Here is a 20,410-nt window from a genome sequence, read left to right as displayed (position 1 = left end):
TGTTTTTTTAAACACCATTCAGCTAAATGCCTTTAGCGCTAACATTAATTTATGTTAATGTAGTTGAAGTGAAGGTTAATTTTGTGAAATTATTTCAAGGGCATGTAAATAACTTGTGCTTTTTCTCTTCAGGGGTTGGTTAGAATGAGACCAGGACTAGGACCTATTAGGGACTAAAACCAACAGCAAAACCAGGACCAGGAAAATTTAAGTGTTTAAGAGATGGATGGACTAGGATTAGAATGAGGTTCAATACTGTGACTGAGAACCATACCAGGATATGGACCAAGATCTCTAAACCAGTAACTGTGAGTATTTTAGAGGATCAACTAGCCAGCACTTGGTTGAGGACCAATACTCTATAGCAGTCATTATGTATGAAAATTATTTCAGAGGATCAGATCACCAGGACCAGTACCAGAACTAGGCAAGGGAGAAAGAGTAAGGCCAAAAATAAGAACCAGTACATTCACCCGGATCAGTATAGATACCAGGACCTGTAGGACTTCTAGGCCAGTGACTATCTGAGTAGAGATGGTTTGGCCAGGAGTGGGATGAATAAGGACCAGTACCAAAACCGAGATCAAGACTTGGGACCAGACCAGTAACAATATCAGATTTCTGTATCCAAGCAAGGACTTCTGTGTGCTGTTCCAGTTCCAAGTGAAATTCCAAAGAAGCAGTCCTTGGTGGTTACGTTTCAGAGCAGTACTTGAAGTTGTTTTGATTAAAGAGGACTGTAGGCAGGGCCCGGACAGCAACTGTACACCCCCTCCCCCTTGACCCCTTGTGGGGTTCGGGTTGCACGTTGGCCTCCCAACATACTACCATACTTTGTCTGGAAGTAGAATTAATGCATCCGCTTTTACGTCCATTTCCACATTCATTCCTGGATGGACCCTTACGACAAACCCACCAAACCCCCCCACACGGGATTCTCCCAGGACTGACAACGTTTACATGGAAAGGGGGCGGGCGGGGAAGTGCGTGTGTGTTATAGGAAACAATAATAATAATAGTTGTAAATAAAGTCATAAATCTCGGTCTTGTTGGTCAAGACGAAAACCGCCGGGCTGCGGCCTTTTGTGTGTGGAGTTTTCAAGTTTCTCGTCCGCTAGCTTCACTTCTTCTTATCGTCGCGACTTTGGGTGTCTCGTGAATGGTGGCTTGTCTATATGTGGCTGGCGACCAGTCCAGTCCAGTCCTGTCCAGAATGTATACGCCTCTGATTAAAAAGCGAGCCGGCACAGGAAAGACGGCTCCCGCTCTCTCGTCTTCCGACGGTGTCCTTCTTCTTTTGGTTTAGCTGGTTAGACTTTCCTCAAGTATTTGGTGCGACTGCGGTCTGTGATGGATGGACGACGCCGCCGTCCCTCCCCGGCGTCCGTCCTTCCGTCCTTCCTTCCTTCCTCCTTTCGGCAGGTTGGAAGGTTGAATTCCTCCTCACTGAGCCGTGCATGCGTGTGTTTACTCAAGGAGGGACTCGCAATCAGCAGAGGTGCGATGTGTGGCCCAAGACACACACACAAGACACACACAAGACACACACACAAGACACACACAAGACACACACAAGACACACACACAAGAAACACACAAGACACACAACAAACGTGTATTGGTTCACCTTCCTTCCGCTCATTAACCAAAGCAAACAGTCTCACGCACACTGAAGTTGAGCAAGCGTTACAAAAAATGTCTGACAAATTGGAAAATATAAAAGAAATGTGAGGGGAAAAGGTTGGATTTAGAGAATTGTAACTTTTTTTTCTCTGTAAAAATGAACACAATATTCACAAGTACAAGAGATGGATTGAAGCTCTTTTGTCTTTTTGTATTTCCTGATTTTTAAACAAGACAACATAAGCAGCTAAAACTTTAAATGCTTGGTCAAAATATTGAAATGAAAGAGCAGGACCACAACCCCTTACCTGACTCGTACGCGAGAGGGTCTGACAGCCGCGGCAGAGACCACATCTACAACTGCAACGAGATCAAGGACCAGGTCAGGTAAGTAGAACATAGACAGGTAAAAAGACAGTGACCAGGAGCGGGGACGGGACTTCTTGACCACTCACAATCCGACTAATATTTGAGAGATAGCTAAAATAGAGCCCATGACCAGATCAAGGACCAAATCCATAACCATGACTCGTACCATGACCAGGACCTTTTGATCTGTATGACTAATAACTTAGATGACCAGATTGCTAGGACAGGGACCAAGACCGGAGAAAATGACCTGGACGAAGACAAGGAGCAAAGGACAGTATTAGGACCAAGACTATGACTGGTGCCGGTACCAGGACAGGGATGGGGACATCTAATTAGTAACTTTATGAGTAGCATTTAGGAAGGTCAAAGAGCCAGGACGGGGGTCAGGATGTCTTGATTCGTAACTATATGATTAGTATCATAGAAGATCAGGACAAGGATCCGTATAGTGGAAGAGACCTAAGACAAGACAGGGACTAAGACAGAAAGCAAGACCAGGTCTGAGTTTAGGACCACAACTGGGTCGAATTGACCATTATTTTAAGGATAGATAAACCAGGCTCACTTAGCGTGTGCGGACTTGGTGGTGCTGGTGCTGCATTGGGGGCGTCAAGTCGAACCCTTGTAAATTAGCACTTGTTCTCCCGGCGTCATTAAGGCCGTCTCGGCCCGAGAGCGTGCGGACCTGAGTTCTAATTAAAATCTTTCTCCAGGCGGCGATGACGTGATCTTCGCGCTACACACACTCGAGGCGTTTACTAACGGCGGCGCAAAGACGCCAGGATTCATTTGCCCCGCCTTGACGACGCATTGGCAGCGAGTCAAGACTGCTGCTGGGTCTGATTATTATTATTATTTTTTTTTACGAGCTGCTTGCGCCTCAGAGGGAAGGCGAGAGGTTGACGAGGTGGAAAGTGTGAACGCGGAGAAAGACTGCTTGCTGTGTCTTCGTGAGCTCTGAGGTTTTCTTAGTGTTTCTGCATGTGTTCTTCTCGGAATTCTCGGTCGTTGACTGGGACAATTCAAGCCCAGTTCAGAGTCTGATGCTTCATTTAGAAATCCGGGCCAATTACATAGAAAAACAACGAGCGATTGGACACCCTCAACTAGTCACATGGCGAGCTTGTACAACTCAAGCACACTTTGGACTGAATTGACCAATTAAAGGGGATGAGGACGGGGAGCTAGACAAGGACCACATGAGAGTCCAGGACGGACCAGGGCTTTTTCACCGTATCCGACGAGTGTTTTCGTTACTGGAGTAGTATTTTAGAGATGGAAAGATCAATACAGAGTCTAAGAACGAGCAGCACTTCTGTTATTTTACTCATGTTTGAGGGTTGGTTTAACCAAGAGAAGTCCAAAGACCAAGACAGGGATGAGGGCTTGGAGTAGGATCAGGACTGGGAACTCAGAACCCAGAAATGGATCAATATTAGGACTGTGAGCAGAACCTTTTGACCAGCAACTAATGCACCTTACTTGTATTTTAGTTATCTAGTTATTTTGGAGATGGATCGACCAAGAATGGGACCAGGACTGAGGACAGGACCACAAAACAGGAGAGTGAAAAGAAGCATTGCTGAGGCCAGCGCCTTGTGACCCTTGAGCAACAACATCTGACTAGTATTTGGGTTGTCTGCCGAGTATTTTTTATGGCTGGAAAAAACAGGAGAGATTTAGACTGGGACAGGGATTAGGACTTGGAACAGAACCAAATCTAGTAATCTAGTTTTCTGACTAATGCCTTAAGGATGGATAGACCAGTACTGAGACTATATGATCAAAAACAAGACCACAACCAGAAGAGGGCCACAGAAAAGAACAGGACAGTGACCAGAAGCATTACGAGGTCCAGGACCTTGACCCTTGTTATCGGAATAGAATTTTAGTTGACTTCCTACTTTTTTAGGAATCAAGAGAGAGACCTGGACTGGGGCCAGGATCAGGAATGTGATCAGTGCCAGGGCAGGCAATGAAAAATACCAGGGACCAGGACTACGACCTTTTCACTGGAAACAATCTGACTATAGTTATAGGACAGATTGTACGGCCGTTGCTGCTGACCACATTTAGATAATTAGATGCATAGCAAGACGGCTTTTGGATCGAGTCATCGTTGTTTTGGTAGCGTCAACAGATGTAAACGAAGAAGCAGATGTGCGAGGGAATGTTTGTAAATGTTGTCATTGTTTATGGGAATCGTGTTCCACACAAAAACACACAAAAACGCGGAAACGTTCGCATCATGAAGTCGCCTCATTTCCGCAGGAGCAGAAATCACAAAGCGGCGAACCTCGCCTTGTCGCCGAAGCGGAACCTGCCGATCACGTCAGCCGCTTGCGTATTACCGATGTCAAGCCAGCGCTGCGGCCATTTTGCATTTGTTTGTTCGGTAAAGGCAAATTCCAACACAAAGTGCAAGCACGACAAGCGCTTGTCAAGTTTTGGACCGGCGGTCATGTGACCTTGCACAAGTTTGTGGAGCACAAACGATAAAGACCCCCCCCCCCCCCGTGTGTGTAATTAACCTTTTGACCCTGGCAACAGGTGTGTTGCCAGCGCAGCCTTCATATGTCAGTTAGACACGTCAAGCCCGAGATGTCGGCGGGTGTGTGTGCGTGTGTGTGCGTGTGTGTGCGCGTGTGTGTGTGTACGCGTGTGCGTGCGCAAGTAAGCGGTCAACTTTGTCAAGCGTGCGGGAAGCAGGAGACGGAATTCATAAAGTCGACATGTTGACTTTTAGTTGCTATCGTGTTGATTTCTTGAATTCCGTCAATGTATTATTACATGATTTTTTTAATTCAAATGTTTTTGTTTGATCAAGTTTGCTTTTTATTTTCATTACGTTTTGTTTTTTATTTTACTCAAAAAGTTCTCTTTCATTATTTTATTTCGTTATTTTAGTTTTTATGAATTTGTTTACATTGGTTTTTATTGTTAAATTGAATTTTTTATTTTGTCATAGTTATTGTTAATTGATTTTGTTACATCTATATTTAGTGCACTTGTATTTTTTATCTTGTGTTTTATTGTAAGTTTTTAGTCGCTTACTTAGTAACTCAATTGCATTTGCTATCGTTTAAAAAGTTAATTTCCAATTTGTATTATTATTTCCATCCATCCATCCATTTTCTGTACCGCTTGTCCTCACAAAGGTCGCGGGGTTGCTGGAGCCTATCCCAGCTGGCTTCGGGCAGTATTTATTATTTATTAATTAAATTCATTTATTTTTTCGAAGTTAATTCGTTGCATTTAGTTACTTGCAATTGTTTTTTCTTTCATTCTAATGTTGTTTGCCTTAATTTTTAATTAGTTGTGTGAGTTGTTTTTTTCAAGGATTTCATTTGTGTTTGCTTTCATTCCCATTGAACATGCTTTTGTTTTTATTAAAAAAAAAAAAAACTTTCAGCTTTCTGATTGGCCAAAATGTGTTAGCCGGACAACAGTTGCTCACAACAAATACAAAGAAAAAGAGAAGTTCCAAAATATTTGTTGACTTGCACCAGAAGAAAACGTCATCAGTTGAACCAAGTGATGAAGTCCGAAACAGAAGAACGCTGGAGGTTCTGCAAGTGTCCCGGTCACATGCTACCCTGTGTGGCAAGATTGGTCGCGGCGTCTTGTGGAGAGTTGGGTTTGGACTCCCGCCCGTCATAATTCACTGTGACATCATTGAATAGAATGTAAAGAACTAAACAGTTTTTGGCTTCATTTTAATGGACAGCATGCTACTTCTTCTGGTGTGTGCACCTCGGCCACCTGGGGGCGGTATAATAAAAATGTACTGTATATGGTGACGGTCACCACTCCTCAGTAAGCTGCGGTAATGTTTGTCATTCTTCACAGAGGATAAACGCCTTTCACCGTTTGTGGGCAAATATTCGTTGCTTAGTACGGAAGCTTGGAACTGCCACGGTTTAGTAAACATCTTTGACTGGGGGGAAGGTTTTAGCTCGAGGTGTCAGTCGATTAATTTTTTTTAAAATCGTAATTAATCGCATGACTTCAATAATTAACTCACGATTAATCACATATTTATCGCACATTTTATATCTCATTTTATATCTCATTTTATATCTAAATTTACAATTAAATGAAAAACAATTTTCCTAATTTTTCATACACTTGTTAACATAAAAGAGGGAAGAAATGTTGCATTTTTTTAGTCAATGCTACAGTAATTTCACGATTCATAAAATTGTTGTAAAATGAAAAATATGTACTGTAAAAAAAATTAGTGTGACATTGATTTGTGTTGGTCTTTTTTCTGTGACTCGATGGCATAATGGCGTTTGTAAAACAATGGTGACAGCGCAGTGCATTTTTCTTTTCATATTAAGAGCTGACTAAAACAAAATAATAGAAATGAGTTTCCAGTCCCGTCTTTCTGTTCAAACAGCTGATGTCCAATTTCTGGAAGCTGGAAAATTTGAAAGTTGACCCCAACCCTTCCAATGTGTTGCTACTTTTACAGCGACTTGGTAAAAAAAAAGTAACAAAAAAGCAGCTAAAATCTAGCTGTGACATGCAGTATGAAAGTGACAGCGCCAACTAGAGTCCTGGCATGCACATGACAATCGTTCCACTCTGGATATTTTTTCTCCCCACTTTTTACTAGTTTTTTTTTTATTTTTTATAAAGGTACCTTAAAACAATTCCTGTGCTGGTAAACAAGGTAATAAAGTACTACCACATTATCACACCACCTTGTGTGTGACCTTTGAACCCATCGAAAGACAGAACATCAGCTTTATTCTTTGGACCTTTGCACCCGCACTAAAAATTCCACCGCACCATAAAAATATGAGTTGAATTGTAAAAGCAACCAACTCTTGATTGAATCAGGAAAGAAAATACATTTTATGGATACTTGACGTGTCAAAGTCATCCAGAAGCATTTGCAACGTGACAAATGCAAGTCAAATCATGTCAAATTTCAGACGATAGAAAACAAAGCCATAAGTGTTAGATTTAAAAAAAAAAAAAAAAAAACTGTTTTCCAGGATAGCTTGTGCTAAAGGGCCGCGGTGAAGGATGAAGCTCGACATGTGAACATGTCAATGTTTGACACCCGAGGAAGCTAATAGCTAACCACATTCCCAAACGTCGGATAATGATTATTAGAAGCACTTCACACCGCCTCGCCGCTATCGGGTGTGTGCGTGTGTGTGCGTGGGAGGGAAAGGGGTTATTAAATGAGGAGCAAAAAAAAAAAAAACACACACCATCATCTCAGCTATACTTTCCGACTTTCTACCTGTTTCTCAGATCAAGGTCGACGCCGCTAAATGTTGACACCAGCTCGTTACCGCGCTTCAGAAGATGCTGACGAAAGCAGCGGATATCGGCGCGAAAGTGACGAGGGGAGGGGTGTTAAAAATCAATCTTATTAACGGCGCTTTGATTCCTGAAGTGAGACACGTGTGAATGGCGAAGGCGAGCGTTGCAGCGCGTGGCGTCATCCCCCGCACCTGAGCGCTCATTCGTGTCATCATCGACTTTTTCAAAGAAACGAAAAGTACGTAAGTCGTCACATTGAGCAGAGAAGCTCCAAATGGAAGACTTTTGGTCTGCTTCTGACATTGTGCACTTGATGTATTGCGCCTAAAATGTTGGCTACCTCTGAGTTTTAGGGCAAGGTTCCTGGAGACTTTTTTTGTGGGTCTACTCATAATAGCCATGCCCACCAAATTTTATGTTGCTAAGCAACATTGGCAGTGGTGGTTGAAATTTTTAAGAGAATTCTAGAGGTGATGGATCTCTGGATGGTCTACTTTGAACCAAAATGGAAAACCTCCTGTATATCTTAGGGTTCGTTGAGACTTTTTTTTGCGGGTCTAGTCGTGATAGACAAGCCTACCAAATTTCATTCTGCTAAGTGAAACTAGCTTTCGGGACTGAATTTTCAAAGAACCCTTAGGATATGGATCCCTGGAAATGGCCTTAAAATGTCAACTTTGAACCAAAATGGCAGACTTCCTGTGTCTTACTGTTCATGTCTATTTGAGACTTTTTTGTGGGTCTAGCAACGATAAATAAGCCCACCAAATTTAATTCTGCTACGTGAAACTGGCTTCAGGGACTGAATTTTCAAGAACCCTTAGTGTACAAATCCCTGGAAAAACTTTGAACCAAAATGGTAGACTTCCTGTGTCTTACTGTTCATGTCTATTTGAGACTTTTTTGTGGGTCTAGCAATGATAAATAAGCCCACCAAATTTAATTCTGCTACGTGAAACTGGCTTCAGGGACTGAATTTTCAAGAACCCTTAGTGTACAAATCCCTGGAAAAACTTTGAACCAAAATGGTAGACTTCCTGTGTCTTACTGTTCATGTCTATTTGAGACTTTTTTGTGGGTCTCGTTATGATAAACAAGCCCACCAAATGTCATTGTGCTGAATGAAACTAGCTTTGGGGGCTGAATTTTCAGAGAATTCTGTTGGTATAGATCCCTGGAAATGGTCCTAAAACGTCAGCTTTGAACCAAGATGGCAGACTTCCTGTGTCTTGCTGTTCATGTCTATTTGAGACTTTTTGTGGGTCTAGTGATGATAAATAAGCCCACCAAATTTCATTCTGCTACGTGAAACTGGCTTCAGGGACTGAATTTTCAAGAACCCTTAGTGTACAAATCCCTGGAAAAACTTTGAACCAAGATGGCAGACTTCCTGTGTCTTACTGTTTATGTCTATTTGAGACTTTTTTGTGGGTGTAGTAACGATAAATAAGCCCACCAAATTTCACTCTGCTACGTGAAACTGGCTTCAGGGACTGAATTTTCAAGAACCCTTAGTGTATGGGTCCCTGGAAAAACTTTGAACCAAAATGGTAGACTTCCTGTGGCTTACTGTTTATGTCTATTTGAGACTTTTTGTGGGTCTAGTGATGATAAATAAGCCCACCAAATTTCATTCTGCTACGTGAAACTGGCTTCAGGGACTGAATTTTCAAGAACCCTTAGTGTACAAATCCCTGGAAAAACTTTGAACCAAAATGGTAGACTTCCTGTGTCTTACTGTCCATGTCTATTTGAGAGTTTTTTTTGTGGGTCTAGTGATGATAAACAAGCCCACCAAATTTCATTGTACTGAATTAAACTAGCTTTGGGGGTTGAATTTTCAGAGAATTCTGTTGGTATAGATCCCTGGAAATGGTCCTAAAACGTCAGCTTTGAACCAAGATGGCAGACTTCCTGTGTCTTACTGTCCATGTCTATTTGAGACTTTTTTGTGGGTCTAGTGACGATAAATAAGCCCACCAAATTTCACTCTGCTACGTGAAACTGGCTTCAGGGACTGAATTTTCAAGAACCCTTAGTGTACAAATCCCTGGAAAAACTTTGAACCAAGATGGCAGACTTCCTGTGTCTTACTGTTTATGTCTATTTGAGACTTTTTTGTGGGTCTAGTGACGATAAATAAGCCCACCAAATTTCACTCTGCTACGTGAAACTGGCTTCAGGGACTGAATTTTCAAGAACCCTTAGTGTACAAATCCCTGGAAAAACTTTGAACCAAAATGGTAGACTTCCTGTGTCTTACTGTTCATGTCTATTTAAGACTTTTTTGTGGGTCTAGTGATGATAAACAAGCCCACCAAATGTCATTGTGCTGAATGAAACTAGCTTTGGGGGCTGAATTTTCTGAGAATTCTGTTGGTATAGATCCCTGGAAATGGTCCTAAAACGTCAGCTTTGAACCAAGATGGCAGACTTCCTGTGTCTTACTGTCCATGTCTATTTGAGACTTTTTTGTGGGTGTAGTAACGATAAATAAGCCCACCAAATTTCACTCTGCTACGTGAAACTGGCTTCAGGGACTGAATTTTCAAGAACCCTTAGTGTACAAATCCCTGGAAAAACTTTGAACCAAAATGGTAGACTTCCTGTGTCTTACTGTTCATGTCTATTTGAGACTTTTTTGTGGGTCTAGTGACGATAAACAAGCCCACCAAATGTCATTGTGCTGAATGAAACTAGCTTTGGGGGCTGAATTTTCAGAGAATTCTGTTGGTATAGATCCCTGGAAATGGTCCTAAAACGTCAGCTTTGAACCAAGATGGCAGACTTCCTGTGTCTTACTGTCCATGTCTATTTGAGACTTTTTTGTGGGTCTAGTGATGATAAATAAGCCCACCAAATTTCACTCTGCTACGTGAAACTGGCTTCAGGGACTGAATTTTCAAGAACCCTTAGTGTACGGATCCCTGGAAAAACTTTACACCAAAATGGTAGACTTCCTGTGTCTTACTGTTCATGTCTATTTGAGACTTTTTTGTGGGTCTAGTGATGATAAACAAGCCCACCAAATGTCATTGTGCTGAATGAAACTAGCTTTGGGGGCTGAATTTTCAGAGAATTCTGTTGGTATAGATCCCTGGAAATGGTCCTAAAACGTCAGCTTCGAACCAAGATGGCAGACTTCCTGTGTCTTACTGTTTATGTCTATTTGAGACTTTTTTGTGGGTGTAGTAACGATAAATAAGCCCACCAAATTTCACTCTGCTACGTGAAACTGGCTTCAGGGACTGAATTTTCAAGAACCCTTAGTGTACAAATCCCTGGAAAAACTTTGAACCAAAATGGTAGACTTCCTGTGTCTTACTGTTCATGTCTATTTGAGACTTTTTTGTGGGTCTAGTGACGATAAACAAGCCCACCAAATGTCATTGTGCTGAATGAAACTAGCTTTGGGGGCTGAATTTTCAGAGAATTCTGTTGGTATAGATCCCTGGAAATGGTCCTAAAACGTCAGCTTTGAACCAAGATGGCAGACTTCCTGTGTCTTACTGTCCATGTCTATTTGAGACTTTTTTGTGGGTCTAGTGATGATAAATAAGCCCACCAAATTTCACTCTGCTACGTGAAACTGGCTTCAGGAACTGAATTTTCAAAGAATTCTGGTGGTATGTTTCCCTGAAAATGGCCTTAAAATGTCAGCTTTGAACCAAAATGGCAGCCGTCCTGTGTTTTATTGTAAAGTCTACTTTAAAAACCTTAACACTGGCTTGAGACCCTACACCTTCTTTTGAGACTCTAGCCAAGGTTTGAAACCACGAAAACCCATCACTTAAAACAATAACGTTGCCTTTAAAGCTTAAATTAAGACCCACGCCGTTTTTTAAAACCGACCCCAGACATTGAACATCAGTTTGAGCCCCAATTTAAAGCCATGAACCTTGTTTGCAACCCCAATTTGAAGTCGTACCTTTTTTTTTTGCCGTACATTTAGGAAGGCCTGGTTGCACTGTAGCTTTTCCCCGTGAATAAAAAGTGAAGTGGCAAATTCTTTCCCACGCCGAACGCGTCCGAGAAGAACAAAGTGGCCCCGTTGCGTTTTTGTCTGTTTCTTCACCTCCATCTTCTTGTCCTCCTCTTTTGTACCTGCAACCTTTCTTCCATTCAACTCGCCTTCTCGTCTTTCTCGCTCTCTCAGAGGCCTCATTATGACTTCAATCAAAACATTTTTATTTCTTCGCTCGCTGCTCCTAAGGACAAAATGGTCCCAAAAAAGACCCCCCCCCCTCCTTAAGTGTCCATTCAACAGGGGTGCGCCTCGAACCTCCTCAGGGGCGGCCATTGTGTCTTGGCAAGTCGTACAGTATCGAAGGGGGTGGGGAGGACCCCCAGATCCTGAATGGGGTCCTCATTAGACCACAATGGCGCAGGAAGGGTGGAACCTATTAGGGCCAAAAAGGAAGTGCCGCCATTGTCCAAACACACGGCTTGAAACCATACTTTACAATCGTCTCACAGATTTGAAACTGTAATTTCAAACCCTAATCCTTCCTTGAAACTTTGATTGCCTACTTTAAAACCCTAACAACGGCTTGCAACCCTAATTTGAAATTGTAACCCGAGCCTAAAACCTTAAATTGAAACCCCAACTAAGACGTGAAACCCCAATTTGAAAACATGACCCTTGTTTGAAACCCGAACCTAAAACCGTCATTTGAAAGCCGAACCACTGTTTGAAACCCTAACAGTAGCTCGTAATCCTAATTTGAAACCATAACACATGAAAAAAGAAACCTGACTTGAAACCCTAACAATGTTTTGAAACCCTAATTTGAAAACATAACTTGCTTGGCCTAAAACCCGAACCCTGGCTTGAAACCTTACTTTGATCGCCTTTTGAAACAATAACTGCGTCTAAAGCTATACCCCCCCCTCCCAAAAAAAACCCCTTACCAAGGTGTGAAATTATCATTTCAAACCCGAACTCTGGTCTCAAACCGTAATTTTCAATGCTAACATGGACTCACCGTGATCAACGCTTGAAGATATCATAAGAAATAAAAAAAAAGGCTTGCAAGCAGAGGTGGCAAATCCAGGTCCAGAAAGTACAAAAACCCTGACACAGTTTGGCTTTAGCCCCGAGCAGGTAAACCAGCACCATGGGAGCTAGCTCGAGAGCTATGTAGCTAGCTAGAGAGCTATGTAGCTAGCGCCTGGGGCTAAAGCCAAACTGTGGCAGGGTTCTTGTACTTTCTGGACCTGGATTTGCCACCTCTGCTTGCGACATAACTTCACAAGTTCAACAATGGCTTGAAACCCTCACTTAACTGTAACCCTGACCACAACTCAAATTTTAAACCCGAATTGTAACCCCAATTTTAAACCCTAACCCTGGCCTAAAACCCATAACAAACTTGAAACTGTATTTTGAAGCCTAATTTGGAACCACTTTCTTGGCTCAAAACCCGAATTTGGAAAACTCCGCCTTATTTGGGAGGCAAGGAGGCGCTTCAACCGCCTAACGATTTGGGATTCCCCAGATCCTGAATGGGGGTCCCACTCGGGCCACAATAGAGTTGAGGTGGGGGTGGGAGGAGGGTTCTGTCAGGTCCAAAAGGAAGTGTTGCCATTGTACACACACACACACACACACACACACACACACACACACACACACACACACACACACACACACACACACACACACAAGCAGGAATTTGAGGTGGGAAAATTTTGGGAATTTTTTCACCGCCTGCAACATCACATGATCACATGCACACACCCGCGCACACACTATGTGGGCGGGTGCGTCTTTTGCGTGTTAAAAAGTGTGTGTGCGTGGTTCTCGGGGGGAAAAAAGTGTCCATTGGTGCTAATCTGCCAGCGTTGGATTATGATGTGGATTATGCAAATGCGGGCTAATATATTCATGTGCACAAAGGTTGACGTCGATGCTGTATGAATACGCACACAAAGGAATTAGAAAACAAAAAAAGGGGGCGGGGCCATTTGATGGAACGTGTCGTCACCTCCTCAAGTGGTCGCACGCGCTAAAATGGATTTTAGTGGGCTGAGTTTGTATGATATGGACAGCCTCAATGGAGTTTCATGTGCTTGTAGGTTCTACGGACTCGGGTTCCAGCAGCCTTTATAAGGTTCAGTCAACTTCTATCAAAATTGATCAGAAACTTCTTTTAGCCAAAATCAGATTGCATCCTGTCAAGTTCTATCAGTTGTTGTCATCAGTTTCAAAGCAATTCGATCCCACTTCAACTGTTTGTTTTTTTACGGGTTTCGTCACGGCGGTTTCTTTGCACTTTTATCGGGTTCTATCAACTTCCGTTAAGTTCCATTAGGTTCAATTCGTTTCTATCCGATTGGATCATCGACTACGCTTCAAATGATTTTGTTTTTCATACTTCTGTTGGGCCGCACCAGCTTTGATCACGTTCTTTAAGGTTCTATCATCAGATTTCTGATGAATTGTTTTTCATGCTTCAACTCGGTTCGACAATCAGGTTCTATTGGCTTTTTGTCAGGTTTGTAATCCGTTTCTGGCGGGTTTCACGAGGATCATTCAACTTTGTCTTATTGATTGTATTGATTTGAGCAAGTTTTTCAGTTTCTAATCAGATCCTATCAGAATTGATCAGCTCCCATCCCCATTCAGAATCGATTGGGTTCAAGCCACTTGGTTCAGCTTTTTGTCATCATGGCTTAATAGTTAATTGGCTTCTTTCTGATGATTTCATGCTTGTCAGCTTGCGTCGGCTTTTCTTAGTTTCGATCATAAACTTGCGTCCACTTCTATCAGCTTTCGTCAAGAGCTTGCAGCATTTCTATCAAGTTCCGTCAGGTTTATTACGCTTCTATTCGGTTCCATCCACTTTTTTTTTTTTTCTTCTTTAAAGAGCTCAGTATTGTTCATTCGGAAATGTCATCATCATTGCTCTTTATTTTTATTTTTTATATATATATATATTTTTTTGTATGTGGGTGAGTATGTGTATGTGCGTGCGTGCGTGCGTGCGTGCGTGTATTTGTTAGCTCACCAAAAACCAATTTTTTCTTTTTTTTTATTATTATTTTTTTCTTTTCCTCTTTTTTTTCCTTATAAAGAGCTCAGTATTGTTCATTCGGAAATGTCATCATCATTGCTCTTTTTTTATTTTATTTATTTTTATTTTTTATATATATATATATATATATATATATATATATTTTTTTTTTATTATTATTATTTATTTATTTTTTTGGATGTGGGTGAGTACGTGTATGTGCGTGCGTGCGTGCGTGTATTTGTTGTTAGCTCACCAAAAACCTATTAGAAAAAATCCCATACCGTTCACCAAAACCGAACACCGCCGTCAGGAGACCCGAGGAAGGACCAAAGAAAACCAAGGAAGGTGAAATCCAGCACCGACCAGACACCACCCACCGGGTTCCATCCACTTCTATCTTCAACTTTTATCAGCTTCAACTCAAAAGGAGTTTCCGCCCGCCGGTTCTACCAAGTTTCATCAGTGTTAAGTCGCTTTGTTTGCGATGTTTACTCATGTCTTATTTTGAAACGAATGCTTTTCATTTGAAAGGCCACGCCGTATTTCCGTTTCCTGTTTTCAGTCCTCGGTTCACCATTCTGATCCCGTTCCAATTCTAATTCACGTTATTTTCTGTATTTAGTAAGAAGATTTGAGTCTTTATGTATCTTATATGTCCGTTTTGGCTGATGTTTGCACTTTTTACCAGTAGTTTAGTTGCTAGCTAACCGGTAGAGCGCGTGTCAGCTTCGACATCAGCTTGTGGAAAAATTGCGAGCGACTTGAACGACGGCGTTAAATGAGAACGTCGCAAGCAGTGGCAGCCGTCGATGAGTTTATTGGAGACACAAGGCCGCCAGAGGTGGTCCTTCGGGGGGAGGGGGGGGGGGGGGGGGCGTCCAGTGGAGGGACAACCATGCCGGCTAATTGCTCTTGTCAGCCTTTTCAAGACAATTAAGGCTCCTTCCTTCCCCCGCGAGCCTAATTGCAGCTGATTATGATTGTTTGGGACCTCATCCCCAGCCGTAATTAACGCATGTGTGCTGACAAATTGACCCACTTGATTCTCTGCAAATCCCAGCAGTCATTGTGCTGCTAATTGGGCCCAATGTAAGCAGATACTTAAGAGGCAGGCGTACACCCCCCCCTCCCCTCCTCCAATAAAAACCCCTCCCCACACCTCCTGCCCTCCCTCGCTGCTTGCTCTCCATTGAATACAATCCTAATCTCCACAATCAACAGCATCGCAACCCAAAAGCCTTAGATACAATTTAAACGAATAAAAACTAGGGGTGTGAGGTGATTACATTTTTTTAATCGTAATTAATCGCATGACTTCATTAGTTAACTCACAATTAATCGCACATTTTATATCTGTTCTAAATGTATACAATAAACAATTTTTTTCTACGTTTCCTACTCTTAACTAATAGAAATATGGCTGCATATTTTAGTCACTGGTAGTCATTTCATAATAATTCCTAAAATTGAGTTAAAATTAGAAAGAGTGTGATATTGATTTGTGTTGCGGCCATTTTTCTGCCACTAGATGGCATAATTGCATTTGTAAGACAGCTCAGTGCATTTTCTTTTTATTCTAATCTTTAACATGAAGCAACTTTTTAAAATTGTAAAATGCAACTTGACACTCCACAAATATATGCATTGTTTTGATAACATTGATTACTGCTAAATTTTGACGTGGATGCGTCTGCTGCGTACATGCTTTTCAAGTAAGGGGCGGTCATTAATCGTACATTAAAAAAAATATTGTGACATTAAAGCAATTTTAGATTAACTCAAAATTAACGCACACATTTTGACACCCCTAATAAAAACACTAAATATAATCTAAAACTGGGTAAAGTGCATGCCGTGACATTTAGTAAAAAAAAGAAAAAGAAAAAAAAAAGATTATTCTCACCTTGGTGCCCCAATTGATTTTGCAAACTGGAGAAATTGTTGGGGCCCTAACACAACCTCTCAAAATTCACTTAGTCGATCCCTTTGGAAATAAATGAACATTGGGTGCAAATATCAATAATAACAGGACACATGATTCCTTTTAGGGTCCGTTTGGCCATTCACATGAAAGCAAAAAATGAACCGGCTCTCAACAACAATCTCACTCGTCAACATGAAATTGAATTTGTCACAACTGATCACAGAAAAAAGCCGCCAAGATCCAGGTCCAAAATGGAAGAGAAAGTTGGTCCTTTCAAAATCAGCCTCTGGCACCAGCGTCACCAATTAACACCAGAATGGGAGAAAACATGTCTATCATAAAATCAAACACCCAAAAAGTTTTTAGTACCCCTGCCAGAAATCAAACTGGAAGTCGGCCATTTTGTTCTGTAGCAACCATTTTAGGGTCAATTGTTCCATTTAATAAAATTTCCCCGAGCATTTTATAAATTGGCGGGCAACCACCGCCGATGAATACATTTCGGCGCTTGCTTGTTTGTCGTCTGCACTCCGCACCCCAAATCGGATTCGGTGCTTTTCTATCGTCCACCCACCATCAACAAAAAATGGATTCGGTGTTTGTCGTTCTTTAACCATTGAGGAATATTTTCCCGGCACGAGTTTTGTTTCCAGTTCTTCACGAAGCACCAGGCTTAACACGTTTTCTAAATTAGTGGCCAACACCAGTTTCACCTCACGATATGAAATTGGGTCTATCGTAAACGGGCTGTACAAGAAAAGCTCTCAAGCACCCATGTCAGAAATTAAAGTTGGCTATTTTACTTAATTTTGTGGGTTAGTGGCATTGCAACTCAAAGGTTATTTAAATGTGTCAACATAAGTTTTCCCGACATTTTTTTTTTCCATACTCGCAATGCATTGTGGTCCATATCAATTCGGTTGAGTGAGCATCGATGTTCACTACTTTTCACAGTGCATTGTGGGTAATTTCGAGTGCCCTATTTTCGCTCTCTGGACATTGGGACACCCCTACAAAATGGCGTGGCACCCCAGTAGGGCACTATAGGGAGTAGGGTGCACGTTCAGACACAGCCTTGGAAAACAGTCTGGACAGGGGTTCCCGAGGACCGCGGGTGAGAACCACTGTCACTTGCCATTATCAGTTTGAAAATGTTCGCTGACTTAATTTGCAATTTGAAGTTCAATTGCTGCCTTAAAAACACGAGTTAACTTAACTTGAAAAAGGCAAGTGGTATGAATATTTATTATTTTGAATTTGAAACGTGAGTTGAAAGGATATAAAATTGTATATTCCTTTGAGAAAAGAAATCAGTTTTTTTTGTGAGTTGTTTTAACTCAGAGTTTTAAGTTCAAACAATCTAGAATAACTGAATTTACGCGAGTTGAAACCGCATATAATTGTACGTTTCCTTGACAAGAGAATGCAAGTTTTCTTGAATAGATAACATAATATCGTAATTCATTTAAGGCAGCAATTGGACTTCAATTTTCCAGTGGAACCAGCCAAATATTTTTAACAGTGTGTCTGCTGTAGCTGGTCGTGTAAAAAAAAAAAAAAAGTCTCAAGAACCCATGCCTGCAACTAAACAGGAAATGGTTTGGAGCAGCCATTTCATACTCACATGTACCGCCTATAAAGTCAGAACAAATAAAGTATTTTTCATGGATGGACATGAAATTGAGTGTGCGTCTTTTATAACTGTTGTATGAAAAAGTCTCAAGGCCCAATGTCTAAAACTCAACAGGAAGTTGTCTATTTTGGTTTGTCGCAGCTATTTTGGGTGAATTCCGACAACTCCTCCTTAGTAATTTTCCCAAATGGAAGCAGGTGTACTCTACACAAGCAGTTGGAGGATCCGCTGTGGAAAAGGGGGTGTGAGGATCCGTTATTTGCTCCAGCTCGGAAAGAGGCGGCTTGCTCTCAGGCATTATCGGTGGGCCGCGACCACCCGCCCCCCCCCTTGCTGACCTGCTGTCAGTCAAACAGCACAATACCACCCTCCATTCCGCAACCTCACCCTATTTGCTCAGCCGCCCCCTCCCCTCAACCCGCCGCCGCCGCTGCCGCCGCCGCCCACGCTCCGGCCAACAAGGCGCGTCGACATTTGTGCTTTGGTAGCGCTGAATGCGGGTCATTAGTCAACAGCCGGCTCGCCATTCACGCGACGCCGCGTCGGGTCGAGTCAAGGCACGATGGCGGGAGAAACCAAAGCGCATGAATCCTGAATGCCCCCCCCCCCCCCCCTCAAAAGGGGGGTGCACGTTCTCATGCAGGACACAAAGTGGCAAGAAATATTCCATTTTGGCTTCAAGTAGAAGAGTGACTTCACAAAAGCTCAGTCAGTGTTGACAACGAAGCGATTGGGTCGCTATATTTACTTGGGCTGGGTTTGAAAAAATTCACTTTTTTGTCAGCTTCAGTCAACCTAGAACATTTAACAAATAATAGACATGGAAAGGAAGACAAGAGATTTAAATTGTTTTTGCTCGCGAGGAGAACAGACAGAGAGTGTACCCAGTGTCTCTTTTCCGCTCTGGACACACTTTGCCGCTCCTTCTCTTTTTATTGGATTTTCACTAGTTACATAGTAGTTGCTGTTCTAAAGGGGAGGGGACCCACACAACAGCAACTTCAAAGCAGTCATGGATACAAATCCTCGTGCAGATGATAATGTAGACATGTTTTACTTCAGCACTGAAAGTTTCAAAGTCAAAGCGTCAATAATTAAATCGTAAAATATTCCAGTCGCCATCTTGCGATAAGGCCAGTTCTTCTTTTTTTTTTCAAGATGAAGGAGCATGAGTCAGACTCCCTTTTACTTTCTTCACAGAATAAATGCTTAAAAGAGAAAATATGGGGTACATTTATGTATATTAATCCTAACAATTTTCCCAATAATCGATTCATAAAACCATGAATTATTATTTAAATATTATTTAATTATTTGATTTCTTTAATGATTTAAATCTCTTTTTTCCCCATAAATTCAGAAGAAAATAGAATTTTAAAAGCCATATTTTTGTATCTTATACTGTCTTCTTGAAATTTACTGTTCACATGAATTTAAAAGTATTTTCTTACATTTCTGAAAGACCTGACTTATTGTACTTTAAGACAATTCAGACTCCACAGAGCGAGGGAAGAGTTTTCGGGCAATTGAGCCTTAAAGTGACTTACTGTATTAGATTTGTTCTTAATGGGTTGATTATACGTAGCAAGAACATGAAAAGTGCGGGGGAGTGCAGACCAAGAGGAGCAATTTCTGAAAAAAAAAAGATTTTTTTTATATGGCCAATACGTTTTCCAATCAGAAGCAACAGTAATAAAATAGTGGCAGAGTGCAATTACATTAACTGTAAATTTATTAACACATTCACTGCCAGCCATTTTCACTGAAGCAACCCCCTTCGCTGATTTTGCAAGGCCCACAGAATATTGTGTTCTATTACTATAAAACATGGAAGCGACCAAAAGACAGATTGGAGTCTTCTTTCATCAGGAACAAAAAAGTATATTTGTGTCTGTATTAGAATATAGCTACATTTCATCATTATTCACATTTCTGGTGAAAACAATGGCAATAAGAGCTTTTTGCAACATGGCCCTGGCTGTTCTCTTATACTCTGCTGCCACCTGCTGGCCATTTTTTGTAATAACTACCATTGCTTTAAGCCACCTCTTCATGTCAGAAGCTGCATTAAAGCCTTCTGTATGCTCTTGCATAAAAAAACAAAAAATGTATAAATACGATTTTGGGAGTGAAGGAAAAAGCATAAAAAAAACATATTTACACATTTTTGAGTTAAGGTTTGTTCTGACAAAATGGGAAAAAAATGTCCATGATCTTTTTCATTGATATTATTTCCGAAAAAAAACTTTGCATTATCGTCTGCGCAATGAGTCACATCCGGGATGATTGTCAGGTTACTGCTATGTACATCCCCTAACCTCTAGAGCAGCAACAGTCTATGTAACCAGGGCCTACCCAAATAAAAGGAGATTCGGCAGAGTGGGCTCCAGAACGCAAGCAAAAATAATCGAAGTCTGTTGTTTATTAAATGTTCTCGGTTGACTGAACCTGACACCCGGTGGTGTCCAATCAGGACCTGCCGGTTGGTGTGATTGGCACCTTTGGCAGCAATCTGGGACAAAAGAGTCTTGCTATTCCCTCCCAGATGATAACAGA

At 41.6% G+C, this 20,410-nt stretch overlaps 1 protein-coding gene across 4 annotated transcripts in view; it reads right to left on the bottom strand.

The window, feature by feature from the left end:
- Positions 1-1,771: 1,771 nt before the first annotated feature.
- LOC147180371 (uncharacterized) overlaps positions 1,772-20,410 on the bottom strand; it is an 86,340-nt gene continuing 67,701 nt past the window's right edge. For all 4 annotated transcript variants that reach the window (XR_015095710.1, XR_015095712.1, XR_015095711.1 and 1 more), the window contains one exon: positions 1,772-1,983. Coding sequence is in view for 1 of the 4 variants with exons in the window: in XM_086081638.1 (XP_085937764.1) it covers positions 1,794-1,983 (190 nt within the window). In the remaining 3 variants the exon portion in view is untranslated. The remainder of the gene's footprint in view (positions 1,984-20,410) is intronic.

The sequence above is a fragment of the Leptonotus elevatus genome, chromosome 1 (assembly GCF_054856555.1).
Source record: "Leptonotus elevatus isolate MCC_2025b chromosome 1, RoL_Lele_1.0, whole genome shotgun sequence".
Classification (NCBI taxonomy): Eukaryota; Metazoa; Chordata; class Actinopteri; order Syngnathiformes; family Syngnathidae; genus Leptonotus; species Leptonotus elevatus.
The sequence above is the reverse complement of the archived record's forward strand: the minus strand, read 5'-3'. Positions and strand labels throughout refer to the sequence as shown.